We start from the raw sequence: 17,687 nt of genomic DNA on the forward strand, positions 1-17,687 counted from the left end.
TGCTGATACTACTTCCTGAATACAATATACTCAAAAGGTAGAAATATTTTTTTCATATATGTATATGGATATCTCTCTATCTGTGTGTGTGTGTGTGTGTGTGTGTGTGTGTATACATACACAGTGCTGTAATTGGAAATGGCTTTACTCTGAAAATTAGGTTAGTGAGTTGGTGAAAATTATTTATTTTTGCTTATGTACTTTTGTTTTAAAGCTTATTTCCCCTAAAGTTTATTATTAATTTTGAATACAACAATTTTTAAAATGTTACCTTTATATTTGTTTTATTAAATAGGTATGGGGTGGGGGGAAGTGTGGTAGAAAATACTATGAACATAATAGATTAAAATACAACACATAAATATATATTTATTTTTGCAGTAATGGAGCGATTATCCCATAGTTATGTAGTTGTGTCTTTACCAAGTCCCACACTATGGGATCTTTCCTTCAGTACTTTATTTTGAATAACAGCTATGGAGAAAACACTTTAGCGTTAAGTGACTTTAATCAGTGTTGGTATTGAATGCTAGTGAAAGTCGTATGAGAGTTTTAAAATTTTCCTGTTTATGACTCTGTAACTACAAATGTTGGATATCATTGTAAACATTCCTCTATAATATCTCTTTAAAAAGCACACAAGAAAACATACACAAATGGGACCTCTGTAAAGATCATCAACATATAACTACAGGAGGAATTAAATTAAAAAAAAAAACTTTTAAATGCAAAGAATTTCATGTGGCTTTGTATAACACTCCAGGGACAGTGCTATTTTAGGATTCAAAAGTGCTCTATGTTAAGTTAGATAAAACTAAAAATAATGTGCTTTGGAAAGCTGGATTAAGTTATTTAAACTGTGGCTCAAGTTGTGAATAAGTAAATTAATAACTGGTAAAACTTTATATATTCAAAATGACCAAATAGTAAACATTTTTTTTTTTACGGGGAAAAGAGTGGCTTTCCTCTATCTCGAGATTGCTTGTATCTGAACATATGCAGTATTTTTCTGAATTGATGAGACCCCACCCCCATGCTCATAAGATTGGGGCAATGCTTACTATTTTTTACCACCTCCTATTTCCTCACTTGTAGCTTTTTCTCAGAAGTTCTGAAAGGAACAATGCAGGTAGAGAAATCTTTCCTTTTTTATTTCCCTCTAAATAATCTTTGAAACGTACATCTAAACCTTATCATGATCCTCTTGACAAAATACCCTTCAACAGCTCTCTAATTATAATTCTTTGGCTTTGAGCACAATATATTCTTAAATCTTTGTGCCAATGAATAAAGTAACATGAAATAACTCTTATAGGAATGAGTTAGTAAACTTCTATAGTTATCCTATTGCACTACAGAAATTTGACGATTCCTAGTATTAGAACAGAGAACATTTATCAACACAAAATGAAACTTCTAGCTCTCAAAAACCCAGTGGTTGGGCTTCCCTGGTGGCGCAGTGGTATCGGCAGGAGACACGGGTTCGTGCCTCGGACCGGGAAGATCCCACGTGCTGCGGAGCGGCTGGGCCCGTGAGCCATGGCCGCTGAGCCTGCGCGTCCGGAGCCTGTGCTCCGCAACGGGAGAGGCCACAACAGTGAGAGGCCCGTGTACCGCAAAAGAAAAAACAAAAAACAAAAAACACAGTGGTTTACAAATTTTTAAAGGAGCAGCAGCAAAGTATAGTTAAAATAAGAGATTCTCTGGACTGGGAATGGACTTTGGGACTCCAAAACTGCCATTAACAATCACGCTCCTACCTACAGGGGCACCAGAGATACGTGCTGGGAACCTTGGTCTCTAAAGGGCATAGTTTGGCATAATTCAAGGCAAGCCTGTTGAGGATAAACCCGCCTTCAAGGGATGATTCAGCCAGGAACTGAGACTTGAGGTTCCGCAGGTTTTATCTGGTTAGCCTGCCAGAGAAACAAGTTATCTTTTAAGGATACAATAATCATAGTAAATATTTATTGAATACTTGCTATACGATTAGCATTGTTTTAATTATCTCATGTAATCTCTACAAAAACCTTATTAGGCAAGTATTATTATATTGATTCTAGAGACAAAGAATCGGAGGTGCTGAGAAGTTAAGCACTGGGAAAACATCACATAGCTGTCAGTAGAAGAGACAGAATTTGATGGAGGCTGTCTGACCAGAGCCCATGCTGTTGAGAGCTGCATTTTATTTCCAACTGGGAAAACAAAAAGTGTGCTGTGCAAATAGTTACACGTTCTCAGAAACAACAAAACACACAGTAAGATGACTGATCCTACACTTCTAAAAGCATTACATAATTACCCATGGAATTCATTTAAAACATCTTTTTGTGAAATTACTAGAAACCCCTTGGATTTGCCTGTCGAGATCTAGCCTTAGCATTATAATAAAAGTCAAAGAAAAAAATGAAAATATTCATAGCAATTTCTAATTCTAGATCATTCCCAGAGGAATAGGAAGTGACTAGGGCAAATGACATTTTAAAAGAACACTGGGATCCAACAGGGGACACTTCTTAGACTGCAGAGAAATACTTGGAAAACACACATTTGCTTGCCGAGATGTATTTCAGTATCACTACAGTATGACACTAGTTAAGAGAAAAAGGAGCACAGACAGACCCCATGATAATGGGCCTATAATAACTCAAAATGGGAGATAACATGATTGGCTTCTGTTCTCCACTTATGCCCATTTTCATCTCATTAACCTCACAATAACATGACTCACATTTTAGGCAATTAAATATTTTGGACCCCACATACAGGATTACAGCAAAGTTTTACCAAAAAATCCACAATTTTTTATATCTTAATATAAAAAAGTAATAAATCAGTGGTGACTTTTAAAAGGAAAAGTTGAAGGCTCACAGTTTAGCTGAGAATAAACTTAGTTACAAGCATATTATATTTTCAAAGCTCTTAAATGTCTTTTCATGGACCACTTTAAAGAATTATCTTTATGTCTCCTATCTTTATGGGTGCTTAATTTTTTACCATCCTTGTGACTACCTACCAGTAAATTGGATGATTTATTGGCCTACCTTAAGGTAAGAAGAAATGACTTTGTTGAGTACTATAAACAGGAAAAAAAGTAATCCATATAATGAAGAATTTTAAAATTTCATAATTTGACTATGAAAATTATATTCGGACTAAATAAGACATAAATTCAATTAAAAGACAGCTGCTGTGAATGCCAAATATAAGTATTTCCAATTTGTGTATTATGTATTATATTTGACTGCATTTATACATATAAGTTCTATCTTTGAAAGGTCATTAATGGAAAGGGCTAAACACCTACAGATTTTAAAGAAGAATGAAAGTTGGATATTTATTGGGAAAGCCTACCCTTTTGGTTTTAACTGCAAATACCTAGATTCTAACTGCTTCCATTTCAGTTAAAACTCAGGAAATTTATGGGCACATGGAAAACAGTGAGCAGTAATCCTGAGATAAACCTATGTGGGTGTGGGGAACTTCATACATATGCATATTATCTTTTCCCAAGATTTTCTTGCTTATTCCCTGCTTTAGAGTGCAACTAAAGCCTCCTGGCACTATCTACCTCATTGATTTTACAATACAGTCAGCCTTCCATATCCTGGGAGGATTCTACATCTTCAGATTCAGCAACCATGGATGAAAACATTTCAAAAGAAAAAGGAAAACCAGAAAATTCCAAAAAGCAAAACTTGAATTTGCCACTCAGCAGTAATTATTTGCACTGCATTTACATTATATTCACATCTATTTACATAGTATTTATATTGTATTAGGTATCATAAGTAATCTAGAGATAATTTAAAGTATACAGGAGAATGGGCACAAGTTTAGTGCAAATACAATGTCATTTTGTATAAGGGACTTGAGCATCCTCAGATTTTGGTATCTGCCAAAGTCCTGGAACCAATGTCCCATGGATACTAAGGGACTAGTGTACCTCTTTTTGATTTCTTCAGAGTGATCACAGAAACCTCACTTTATTTAGCTTTCAGCCTGGAATTCTGTGGAGTTCCTGACAAATATTAACTATCAACTTAGATCTTGTTCTCATGGTGACTTAAGAAAAGTCTCTTGTAATCGGAGGTATTGAAATTTGAGGGCTTTCTAAAATCCCTAACAAATTTCTAGCAACTAAATTTAAACAATATAAAGTGAGTTGATTCAATCAAGGGTGATTCTCTCGATCAATCTAGACTGATTTTTAAAACATTAATGTCTCTGAATATCTGATGAAAGCAACATTCCCAGAAAAATAACATATATTTACATATACAGAGGATTTCCATATGCATCAGGGAGTTGGCAGGTCACTTAAGTCTCTCCATGGTCTCCTACCCAGAGACTCCAAGAAAAAAGCTTTCCTCTAGAGAATTTTTTTGCTAGAATGGAATTCATTATTTTAAATTATCCAGTTTTTTTTCCATCATTTGTATATTGAAGATTAAACATATAATTGCTCAAATACCAGTTTAACATAAGTATAAAATAATGAATATTATGCTTTAAGAAGAATATTAATATCAATTTCACTATAAAAACTGAACTGTATAGGTAATTTCTTGTGTTTGAATTTAATAATTTAATAATTCCGACCTTTGTGATTAAAAAAAGAAGAAAGATGGTGCTAAAATATTCTAGGTCAGAAGTAAACTTCATTGTGCCTATAAAAATTTCATTTGATCAGTAAAAATATTTATTAATGCTTGATAGACTAAATATACATTTATGATATTTAATTTTCAAGAAAAACCATAGGGAATACTAAAAACTAAATTGAAGCTATTTATTTTTTTTCTTCTTAACCATTTCTATTATTTATTTTTAGAAGTTAAGGGAACTTTGAATTTAAGTCATCTTATATTCCTGTCATTCCCTTTATGTTTGAATCTAGTACAGAAGGAAGGTGTCAAAAGAAATGAAACTCTACCGAGTGTCTAGGGAAATGTAAATATTTCTCTTTCTCTGCCCCAAGGATTTGTTTGCCCATATTTTGACAGTCCATGAAATCTTTGACACTGAGACCTGTCAAATACTAACAACTTTGCCTCTGCCAAACGGACTCATCATTCAGACTTTTATCTTTGAAAAACCAAAACCAAAACCAAAAAAAAAAAAAAAAACCCAAATAAAAAAATTTTATGTCATTATTCAATTCGAAATAGCAAAAGATTTCACTGATTTCAAAGCTCCCCCTCTTTAGGCTGTGAATTTTTCAGCCAATTCAAAAATTTGTTTAAAAATGTATTGAAAATTACCCTACCAACAAGCAGTCTCATTTTAGTTGTCTAAAAATAGCTATTTATAAGTTTTAAGAACCATAGGAACTTGATGTGGAAAATTCTAAAATAAAAAAGAGATACTAATTTTATATAACAATGATCATGATCTGTTTTTGAAAAATAACTCAACTTTAATGTTAGTCAGCGTCTATTGCTGTCCATGTTTATAGTACCTTGAGAATTGACTACTCCAAACCGGTTTGCTTGTCACATCCTTCTTTTTAATGGTAATATAGAATTTCTTCAAGCAGCACTTATTTTTTTACTCTATTCTTCAAGAGCGTGCATTTTTACCATTTCCAAATTCCTTCAAAAAAAGCTTTCATCAATTTGCCCCAACCTAACTTTCATTTCAAATCGCTAACGATGTATGCATCTCCCTTATAGGAGATGCATAGGAGTCTATTAGGTTGGTCCCCATACACTTAACTAAGCCTTTATTTCTGGACTTTCCAAAGGGCTCCCTTGGCAAATTCTCTAATCAACTATGAACCAAGGTCTTCTCCATATTTCTAGTTCAAATACAGGGTACCTTCCTAGACTTTACATTTGCTCTACTTTTATCTAAATTTCACTCATATTTTCAATAAATTAAGCCATATGAATCTGCCAGTACTTGAAAGCTTCTGGCTTACAAAAATGTTAATTTTGTAAAATTCAACTTAGAGAAGCAAATATTTACTTGCACTTATGCTATATTGTTTTATAAATGGTTTCTTGGTGTGAGATGTATACGCTCAAGAACTATCATCAGCTTGTTAAAGGATAACAACGTATCTTATGCCTTAGTAAAAAGATACACATTTAATAAGTTGTATTTTTAGAAGAAATTTCCAAAGATAGTCTCATTGTGATTACATTCTAAAATATCACTATGGAACACCAATATTGATCATAAAATCTAGGTTATCTCATGAAATTAAAATTTAAGTAAATCAATCAACAATAGATAATTTAAACAGATTTTACCAGGAAATTAAAAAAAGAAAGACAAGCTGCAACAACAAACACAACCTTCCTCACCCTCCCCTCCGCAAATGATTCTTTTATTCATGTGACTCTCCCACTACAGGTGTGCAAGCTCAGCATGATTACCTTTATTAAGGAGAAATATCCTTTGCAGGCTTCTATTATGTCCAGAGAATTTAAATAAAAAAAGAAAAAGCAATTCTTCAAAATGAAGACAAAATGAAATTAATTGAACCACTAATTTATGGTAATTATTGTGAAAACTCAGCAATCATCTTTTTATGATTCTATAAAAGTTTCTTCTTATGAGCCATTACCTACACATTCCCATAATATGAATATTAATGTATTAAATAAATCCTTTTTGTTTAAGTAGTGTAACACCTACATCTTGATTTGACATGTCCCAGTAAGGTCTTTCTCCATAAGACATAACTTCCCACATGACTATTCCATAGCTCCATACGTCACTGGCTGATGTGAATTTCCGGTATTGGATGGCTTCAGGTGCTGTCCACCTCACTGGAATTTTTCCACCCTGTATAAAAAGAAATTGACATTTTAAGTATGTATAATAATGTATAAAACATTTATAGCAGAACCATTAAGCTACAGTTAAACACGTGTATTTGGTTGGCAATTCAGCAGTATCAGGTCTATTCATCTTGAATTTCTCTAAGTGTATTTAAAGTTACTAATCTGTTTTTTAAAATGTCACAGTTAAGTTTTCATTTTTAAGGCAAACCTTAAAACCTTCTAGTTGGAAGGACAAAACAGCTACTAAAATGGAATGAAATATTGGAATAATATTAATAGTATATAAGTAAATCCTCATATTTTCTCTTTTTCTAATCTTACAAAAGTTATAAGAATTAGCATAGTTAATCTTTTATCAAAACCTTTATTAAAATGGGATTATATTTTTCTGCTACAATTATGACTGCTAGTAACCAAATGTTGTATGTGTATATTATTTATATGAACATCCCAATATAAAATAAGCTGTTCTCATTTTTATCATTACTTCTCGTCTTAGCCTATATATAGACTGTAAAAGCAACAAAGATTCTTCCAAAAGGAAAAAATAGCAACAACAAAAAGCTGAGATCAATTTGCCTCTTTTCTCCCATTTAGCTTTGTATTATTAGGCCCTACTTTCTTGGTAGGAAAATCGCAGGAATATGGAAAGGTGCAGTAATAGACTTTTTCTTACAGTCGTTGTATAGACAGCTTCTGGATCGTCCTCTATAACCCGGGACAGGCCGAAATCGGACACTTTACAAACAAGATTGCTGTTGACAAGAATATTACGAGCTGCAAGGTCCCTGTGAACGTATCCCATATCGGCCAAATATCTCATTCCAGCAGCAATTCCTCTCAGCATTCCTACTAACTGAATGACTGTAAATTGCCCATCGTGTTTCTACAGGAAGACAAAAATGAAAGTCCAGTTAGCTATACTCTGAAAGGGAAAAAAAGTCACCATGGAAAATGTCTGCACCCTAGTCATTTTCTATTGTATACTAGGAATCACCAGTTAATTTTCTATGTAGTGTAGACACTTGTGAAAAACATAACAGGTGCTGATTTAACTTGATAGTCAGGTAATATAAAATAGAGTTCTGATAATCATTTAGTTATTTATATGGATGTGTTTTTAACATTAACTAATAATAATTTCAGATTGTGCAAATCCAAAAGTATATGCTAATGTTTAAATCAAAGTTAAGGAATGGAATATAAAAAAAAAAAAAGATCCCTGACAGCTAACTGTTTTCCTCACTTGCCAAAAATTACACAAATAATCTAAAAATATAAAAGGGATAAAGATACATATATTAGCTTTCTTTCTCCAAATGGTAAAAAATGTAAAGGTGAAAAAACTTTTGAGTAAAGATGAAGAGAAACTAAGAGGTAGAAAAGGATTATACTGGCTGACTTGGTTTTCATTTTATACTTTTCATTGCTATTCGTAGGTACATTACTTATAACCAAGATTCTCTAAAATACATGTACTAGCAAGTAGAATTGAGCACTCTTTGCAACCAACTGGCCACCATATATTTTTAACCCACAGATTTCTCCAACTGAATTGCAGATATGGTGCACGAGGACCGTGGATTGAGCAGATGAGCTTGCTAGGTGACGCTTTCTTCCAGAGAGTTGACAGTTATGCATATCATCTGGCATGTCATATGCAAGATGACAGTTGCATCTTGCATATCATCAAGATGCAGCAATAAAGACTTCTCGAAATCCTCTGAATCCTTATTAAAATGGGTTGAACTTATCATTCTAGATCATGTATGTTCTCATTATTTTCTTTTTGCCATTTGAAAAAATGTTAACATGTGCTCACGTTCTTAGGCGGAAAGTCTCTGAATGTAAAAATACGTATGTTTTTATGTTTAGAATTTATTATTTATAAAAATAACATACTTGTAACTCTAAAAAGCTTCATAATTCTTTATTTTAGGCTTGGTGTTTACATAACAGTATAACAGAAATGGTTCCACAGAGCAGAGCTGGGATCATCCTACCAACATTGAATGGCTATCTCACTTCTCAGTCTTCTCTGTATTACGTCTGTATTTCATTTATAATTGTACTGAAAAAGTAGAATGCTACGCTACAACAGGTATTCAAATTACAGGGCTTCAGGTATCCTCCATACTTGTGGTAATATGTCAATGGAAACTATTTTTTAACTACATTGTATCACTTAAATGCTCAAAAATATTCTAGTTCAATCCAGTCTAAGACTCTTTTAATCTGCTTTTCAAAGACAATTTTGTGACCTGTTAAAGTTTATACTGTTCACATTTTACACTGCAAAGAAAAGTTCAGAAAATTACATTGGTAGCATGTATATTTAGAATGGGAGAATAACTTTGTTACTTACCCTGAGAAATGCATCTAGGGCTCCATTTTCCATGAATTCTATTACAATCATGACCGGTTTCCCTAAAATTACAAAAATATATACATAAAAAAAAACAGTGTTGCTTCCAAAACTGTAATCTAAACTTCCTATTTAATCCTCTTTCTCACTCCGGATAAAACACATGGTGCTCTTGAAAGACTGACTGGGTGAGTGGTGAGTATTTCTAATGCTTTTAGTGCTGCTAAATGCAAAGAGTCATTAACTGTCTGTTTGGAATGTGGTCATGATTCACAAAATTAAACAGTAAAAGTCAATGTGTTCTTCTGACTCCTGCTTTGTGAACAAAACTCAGAGAAAATGACACTTTACAGAAAATGTGAAGACTAAACTGTATTACTTTTGTGGCTTTGAAGCTAAATGAAAATATCTGTCACTCCATCTATCTATCAGATATATTCTTTAGCTCTAAACCTGCATTCATTTATCCTGATTTTTTTTCCGAGATGGTAACACAAAAGAAAATTTAGTCAGTTACATATCAAGAAAAAAAATTCATTAAGAATATACAATGTATTTACAATTTGATTTTGTAGTATCTATGAAATAACACTAATTTCTGACAGTTCGCTGGATAAATGAAATATATAATCAATATCTACCTCTTGTAACAACTCCTTCCAAATGGACAACATTTGGGTGGTCAAACTGCCCCATGATGCTGGCTTCACATAAAAAGTCTCTCCTTTGTTTTTCTGTGTAACCAACTTTCAGGGTTTTTATGGCTACTGCAACATCTCTTTTCCCAGGAAGTTTCAAACGACCACTGCAGACTTCTCCAAATTCTCCTGAAGTAACAGAACAGGAAGGTGTATTTTAATTTCAGAAATATTTCCTCTCTCAAAGTAAATGCATTAAATTCTTTAAAAGCACTTTTAAACTTTCCTAAACTATCTGTTACACAAACTATTATTTTTTTTAACTGGGTTAACAAAAACTCTTTCAGAAACAACATTCAGGTTTGAAATACGCTGCATAACGTACACTGCTTACTAGAGTATAAGGGCACATTAGCAAATTCTAAACATTGCTGTTGTTTTCACAGCTTGAGAAGCAAATACTTCTCAAAGGTTTAAAAATCTGGAATTCATATCTACTTATGTCTGCTAGATTGAATGGACTTGATCCAAAAATGTATAATTATTCTGAAGATACATTGTATCCATAGAAAATAATGCTCCTTTTAAATAATTCATACATATAAATTTTCTACATGGAATTACACAGCACAATGGCTAATACCTAAAGCTTAGCAGGAAGATGGTAAATCAAGTCAGAGGAAATGTATATTCCAGCAAAATTCGGGACATTCTAATTATTTTAAATATGAAGTCATTTCTTGGACAGGCCAGAACTATTATGAAATAGCTTATAGTAGAACGATATCTTAAAAATCCAACAGAAGACAAAAGATACACGATTCTCTGCACCACATGCTTCTTTTTCACTTTTTTCTTAAGATTTCATAAACAAGTACAGGCTCATTGCTTCTAACAGTTCAGGTAAATGCAAAGGTTCTATACTTGAGTTATAATTATTTGCCTGTCATTATGATGTATGACTTTCGATCTTGGCTAAATGGAACAGCTGAACAAGGAAGCTACAACAGCCTTACCTGCTCCAATCACACGCTCAATTTTAATACAGGAGGCATCTAGCTCCTTGGCGAATTGATGGACAGCTCTATTTGGGTCCTCATAGGTTTCAGGGTCAATGTAGGTTTTGGTGCCTGGAAATTTAACTGTAATGATGTAAGAAAGCATGACTGTGATGAAGCAAAGCACTTATTGTGCAGTCAGCCCAGGAATTTCATTATGCAGAGTGCTCCTTGGAACAGTGAACTTGCTTCCACATCACCTGATTCACAGCAGTTTTAACAGACTACTTCAGTCTGCGGGCGTATAGGTATTATCTGCAAGCTTCTATAGGTAACATAGGATCCAGCTCATAGTTTACTAACTGAATTGCTTTTCCAGTAAATCAACAAAAGACATCACCGAAATTCTCTGACATGACTCTTATCAGACTGGAGGTTTAATTAAATTCACTGCTATCATGGCATAGTTCAAGCCATACTGAGGTTTGTAATGGACTTGGAAACACATTTGTAAATCTATCATTCAGTCAATCAATCAAATTAATACACTGGGAAAAGAAGACATTTCATTTACAGGTAGCCTACTACACTGACAGCAATATTAAAAACAGTTAGACATGTTACTTATTCTTTTGATTTATTTTTTTAAAGACCAACCACCATTGACATAGACATATAAATTAATACAAAGATGTGAGGGACTGCTATCACAGAACCAGAGAGAAATCTACTATGACACAGTTTCTTCTTCACCTTGAAGGGCAATAGAGGCCAGATGTACAAAGTGCAGAGTAAAGTTAGAAAATTTACAATATTCCTGGGATCCGCTAACCATGTACGACAGTAATTTGAAAGAGGAATGGTTTATATGAACTTTCAATTATAAGGCTCTGGAAGATCTTAACTGCTATGAGGAGGTAGCCAATATGCCTCAGAAAAGGTAGTCAAAATTCAAACAACATAGAATCATCTTAAAAGTTAAAATCTTCTTAAAATGCACCCAGAAGCATGCAGGTAACAGATAATGCTATGTCAACTTTAAATCAATTACAATAATGTATTCCAAATCTAATCATTTGGTTAAAGACAAAGATAAGATAGATAGGCATATATTTGGTTATATTAATGCAATGAAAAGATACACTATATCCTCAAAAAAACTTTATTGTTTTTAACAAAGCCACTGAACAATCTTTTCATTAAATCTTACTATTTGGAGAACAATATATTTCTTTATGTATTACACTGCAGCCTAACTGTGCTTATGTCATCACATCAAATTGAAATTATATTTTTAAAATAAGCATATAACAAACAAAAAGAAGCAGAATGTATAAAGGAAAAATGGGATTTAAAAATCTTGAATTATTCTGCTGTAGTTGATTGTTTATCCAAAATTGATTGTCTTAAACAATTACTGTTGCAGTCTATAAAACTGACAGATGCTCATTTGTTACTAAAGCTGAACATGAAAAAAAAAAAAACACAAGAAGAAAAGAGAGAGGGGATAGAAAGAGAAAAGAGAGAAAGAGGAGTACAGGGAAGGGGGGGAAGAGAAAAAGAGAGAAGGGAAGAAAACAATAGGTTAACCTCCTAGATTGGTAGGCAGATGGAGAATGAGCCATCTTCTCCCTTTTTATTCTCTTCCTTTCTTTCATTGTTTTTTTTTTCTTTCTTTCTTTTTGGTTTGGCTTTGTGATAAGGGAGCTGGATTGGAGGTAGCCTTCTGCATCTCAAACGGGTCTCTGATGGTTCTTTATTCAAGCTGTCATAAAACATTTTGACAGGCCAGAGCAATTTTGGCATAAAAACATGAAATACTGCCTGGCTTGGATTCAAAGACATTGTTAGAAGAAATGGTAGGAGGAAACAAAATGTAAATTGGAATTGCTTCACTAAACCCCTCCATCGTGTTTATATCTTTAAATGTAACACTTGGGGCCATGGAGAGTGGAGGGCACCTGATACAAATGACTGGACATTCTATTAAACTCAGTGCTCTAAAAGCTAGTAAAATGGTTGCTTTCATGTTTCTGTAAAAATTCAATCTGGTGTCTTAGCACCTAAGGAAATTGTTTGTATACTAAAGGAATAAAAGGACACCAACTTGTAAATAGCTGGTGACCACAGTTTTGTACTTTACGTATTGTAAATACAGTCATAAAATCAAATAAAATGCCTGGTTCTCAACAAATGACAATAAAAGATATCCTTGTAAAAAGCATAATTCAAAAATATCAAGGATTTACCAAGATAGGATATCTTAAGTGTACTTTATTTTTTTTTCATTATTCGTTTCAAAACGGATGCTTTAAAATAAGAAAAATTTTGATGTAATCTCTGAATATTTTGGTCTATTGTTTTTCCTGATTTAAGAGTATGAGCTTTTCTGTGTTTTAATATCTCATTTACATTTCTCATGAATGTTAAACATCTTAAAACCACCACTGATATTTTGCTCTAGAGATGAAAACTGTTTATATATACCTCAAGCTTATCTTTTCTATGTTAGCAGGTAAAACATGCAGTTTTATTTTTTTCTAATTACAAACTGGATGTCAAATGTAAAAAAAGGGAATGGCATCAAAATATCAAAACTGAGTGATGACAATTAAGCATTAGGCTATACATCATGTTTTAGGTAAAAGCCATGCTTTAATTTACCTTCAGCATTAACCTGCAAGCTAAAAGTAAAAAAAACTAAGAGGCAGCATTTGATCATTTGGGGATGTCTCAGATACCCTCAATAAAGAAAAGAAAAGTGACATACTGATTAGGGTATTATTAAATGATTTTGCCATCCAATTATTCGCATATAGATAGAGTCAAGGATTCCAGCAACTATAGTCTTATGTCACTCTTCTATATACCTTTTAAACTAGATACAAAAATTAATGCATTCAAGTTTTGATCCTCTCCTTTCTGTCTGAGGAAGTGTTAAAAGTATTCTCTCATGTCATGAAAGAGAAAAAAAAATGTAACTTCCACATTTTCTGTATATCCTCTAGGTGTAAACGGCCTATGGTACTCTCATTACTGGGACTTGTCACAAAATCACTGCCAGATTAGCAAGAGGACATACCGACATTGGGAGCATATCAAATCATCCCGGGGCGGGGGCAGAATCACATGTATTCAGTCATAATCAGGGGCAGATTTAAGTTTTGTGGGGCTTGAACCTTCTACAATCTGGGATACTTTCTTTAAGAAAAAATATTCTACACACTAACTTGCTAAGGCTCTTCCAGGGCCTTGAAAGGAGTCTGTGAAAGTGAGGGGCCTTGAAACTTAAACTTCATGATAAAGCTCCCTTTGGTCATACCTTTCGCTATAATTTCTAGTGTCCCAATACCCTTCCTGCCATCAGTGGTTGAAATTTTACAGAGTTTCATCATCAATTTGGATATGTAATATGTAAAGCCACTTTTCTTTTGGAAACTAAAGTTAAGGGAACTATTGGTTCAACAATTAATAACACACTGAAGAAACTTAGGAATGATAATAATGGTGTTCACAATTTGTGTTTTTTCAACCACACATTTCCCTGATTGATGCTTACATATTCCTGTGACTTTAGAAGGGGTATGTGACAATATCTTCTTAGAAACTGACATAAGAGTCTGATAAATAACACAAAAATAGATGTAATTCTTATGCCATTTACAGGAAATTTATCTCCCCATGAAAAATTTTCATAAAGATTATGGTTACTAAGAAAAATAATAAATAAAATTATTTTTCAATATTTTCAAGGATTAAAAATAGGAATAATGGGTTTGGATAAGAGCATCATCAATTATCAGAGCTAAAATCATTTCCCTGTTAGGATTTTACTTTGACTGCAAGAAGTCAACATTTACTTGCATGGCTCTCAGTTTTTCACTTGCCATCCACATGCAACAACGGTAAGATTAATGCAGTCGGGCCTCTATTTTCTTTGGTTCCCTGAGCTTTCTTCTGATATTATTTCTAAAATGAACTTTTAAGAATCAGGTAGCCCAGATCCACAGGAAAACATCAGAGGATTGAATCCTATTATTATACTATTTATGTCCCTTGAAATATCATCTGTGATGGACACTTTACAGTAGATGGAGAGAAAGAGGCTCCTTAGCTTAGTCTTTCATTATATCATCACTCATTGGGTAGAAAAAAAAGGGCCTATCCTTCTAAATTGAAATGAATTCCTGAGCTACAACATGGGCACATGCAACATTTAATGAATCATTATTAGAATGATATGAAACACTTGGGCAAAGTTTGCAAAAGGAACAATTGTGACATAAAAGCTACTGAATATCCTTGCAGTTATATTAAAATTTCTTATGAGAGATTACATGTCTGAATATATTTTTTAAAAATTCACATCATATGATCTTCATTCTGCATATCTTGTTCAAATGTTTTAAAGTAACATTTTGAGCTCATGATATATTGTCAAGCCTGATGCATTAGGAATTTATTCATGCCAATATTAACAACCAGGTTTCTGTATTAATTGGGGTAAATAATAAAGAAAAGCCAAACACTTACAATGAAAGTAAAGCTCTTCATCCCCTTCTTGGTCAGCTTTGCTATAACCACAGTGCCTGGAAAAAAATCAGATTTTTGATGATTATTCTCAACCAATAATCTCACTTTATATATTTAAAATTCAGTATCATATACCTTAATTACTTAACAACATGCTAGTTAGAGCTATAAACAAAATACATAAACTTTCTGTCCATAGTTCTGAACTCAATAATAATATAGCAATTCACATGATTTAAAAAAAGCAGAGAATATTAAGTCTTTGTGTGAGACATTGTGGAAGGGACATATTTCATAGATTTAGATTTATCAATGAGTGAATATTTGCTTATATTTTTTCCTGAAAAAACAACAACAGATTTTAAATGGTTTCCACAAACCATTAACTAAAAGAGTAAATCTTTCCCCAGGTGTCTTCTATATTTATTACAAAAATCTAACTCTGAAAATAGCTAATGAAAAGTCACCCAATAGAAATTACAATACTCATTCCTCTTAAACTAAAGGCAATGATCAAGCTCACACTACATTCTGACCTTGGGAGAATGGAAATTTATTGACCTTCAATGTTTCATATGAGACAACAAATGTCTGCATTTACTATTTAACATTCTAAACTAAACAATAAGTAATAGGCTGACATAATTCTGAAAAATCAACACATTTTATGTTAGAGATTAGAACAAATTTTGTCTTCTACCTTCTTCCAATGATGAATCCAAAGACCATGAACACCAAAATGATGGTCCCGGCCACTGCAACCACGGCAATTATAATAACAGGATTCTGTTCACTGGAGACTGCCGTAGCTATAAACAGAAAAAAAAAGGCTCAATAAAACACTCAATATCTTGCAAGCACTTGAGGTTAAACAAAATCTTATAAACGAGACAGCTATGCTATTAAATTCACCTTTAATTTAAATTCTATTGTAACATAAATTTAAATAAATATTTATTTTTGCATTTTAAATAAGTGGTAAGGACAATACTTTCATCTATTTTATATTCTTCAGCTAGAAAAGATCCCTACAAAATGCCTTATTGAATGGCTATCCTCTGCTTAATTGTTGGAAACTTAGTTATAAATCAAGAGATAAAGATCTTTCATCTACAGTTGCTATTAAATCCCTATTTTTCCCTCAGTGAGGTATTTGATCCCTCTGTGTCTGTTTTCCTGGTGTGTAAAAAAGGAACCCAAATACATACTCTCAGCATTTTTCAAAGCACCTTAAATGATTTATCTCTCATATCATCAATATAGAATAAAAATCATCATGTAATCATAGTAAATCATTATGAATTTATAATCCACCTTAATTAAGGAAAACGAACAGAATTGCTGGTATTAATTTGACAAAGTAGGCAATATACACATTTGAGAGTTTAAGAGCTAGGCTATTTATGAAAGAGCCAACTTTCTGCAAGCACTGTAAAAAACATTTTTGTATTATCTAATTGTAGTCACTTCCTGTACAATGCTAAGTGATTCTTCTATGCTCATTAAGGCAAGCCCAGCTGAACCTTCCTGAGAGTCTCTTTGGGAACAATATATGTTTACATGTCCTTTAAGGCAGCCTCTGATTCTGATTCTTCATCGAGTCACATGGCCTTCTCACTTGGAATTTTCCAAATTAGTGTAGTTTCACTTATCTGGCAATTCACAAGTGTCACATTTTCCCCAGAGCATTATATTTTCAATACCAGTATAGACTTCATAAAATAATCAAAAGAATGCAACACAATGAAAATATATATTCCAATCGCTGATCCAGTTGCAAATTGATAATTATATAATATCAAACTAATATAGCTTCTTATTTCTGAAAAATATCAACAGCTGTAATCTTTAAGGTAGGATGGAAAATACTACTCCTTATTGGTGTGGCAAGGGACTCAGTCTCCAGAGCAGTAAATTTTATGTAGGCAGAGTGTGTCTTGCCCCAACAGGAAGCATAAATTTTTCTGATTGGCCTTTCTCTACTTTATCTACATCTCCCTCCTTTGACAACTCATCTCTTAATTTTGTATACCTATGCTAACTATAGATAGTTCTTACGTTGAAAAACAGTAAAAATAGCTCTGGTGTTTGGTTTCTGAAAAGAGGTATTATACACATTCCGTAATTCAGCACCTGCTGATTTGCTCCCTGAGGGAATGAAACAAGGGAAAAAGAAAAAGAAGAAAAAGAAAGCAACTTGGGCTTCCCTGGTGGCGCGGTGCTTGGGAGTCCGCCTGCCGATGCAGGAGACGCGGGTTCGTGCCCCGTTTCGGGAGGATCCCACATGCCGCGGAGCGGCTGGGCCCGTGAGCCATGGCCGCTGAGCCTGCGCGTCCGGAGCCTGTGCTCCGCAAATGGG

The 17,687-nt window shown here is 33.4% G+C and overlaps 1 protein-coding gene across 3 annotated transcripts in view; it reads right to left on the reverse strand.

The window, feature by feature from the left end:
* The window catches only part of EPHA7 (EPH receptor A7), a 165,942-nt gene that overhangs the window by 9,398 nt on the left and 138,857 nt on the right, over positions 1 to 17,687 (reverse strand). For 2 of the 3 annotated variants that reach the window (XM_007464448.1, XM_007464446.1), the window contains exons 8-14: positions 16,029 to 16,137; positions 15,329 to 15,384; positions 10,814 to 10,939; positions 9,801 to 9,986; positions 9,160 to 9,221; positions 7,471 to 7,680; positions 6,646 to 6,795 (exon numbers count right to left, since the gene is read on the reverse strand). In XM_007464448.1, the coding sequence (XP_007464510.1) occupies positions 6,646 to 6,795; positions 7,471 to 7,680; positions 9,160 to 9,221; positions 9,801 to 9,986; positions 10,814 to 10,939; positions 15,329 to 15,384; positions 16,029 to 16,137 (899 nt within the window). The remainder of the gene's footprint in view (positions 1 to 6,645; positions 6,796 to 7,470; positions 7,681 to 9,159; positions 9,222 to 9,800; positions 9,987 to 10,813; positions 10,940 to 15,328; positions 15,385 to 16,028; positions 16,138 to 17,687) is intronic. The other variant, XM_007464447.1, reaches the window with a different exon arrangement.

The sequence above is a fragment of the Lipotes vexillifer genome, unplaced genomic scaffold (assembly GCF_000442215.2).
Source record: "Lipotes vexillifer unplaced genomic scaffold, Lipotes_vexillifer_v1.1 scaffold1746, whole genome shotgun sequence".
NCBI classification, from domain to species: domain Eukaryota; kingdom Metazoa; phylum Chordata; class Mammalia; order Artiodactyla; family Lipotidae; genus Lipotes; species Lipotes vexillifer.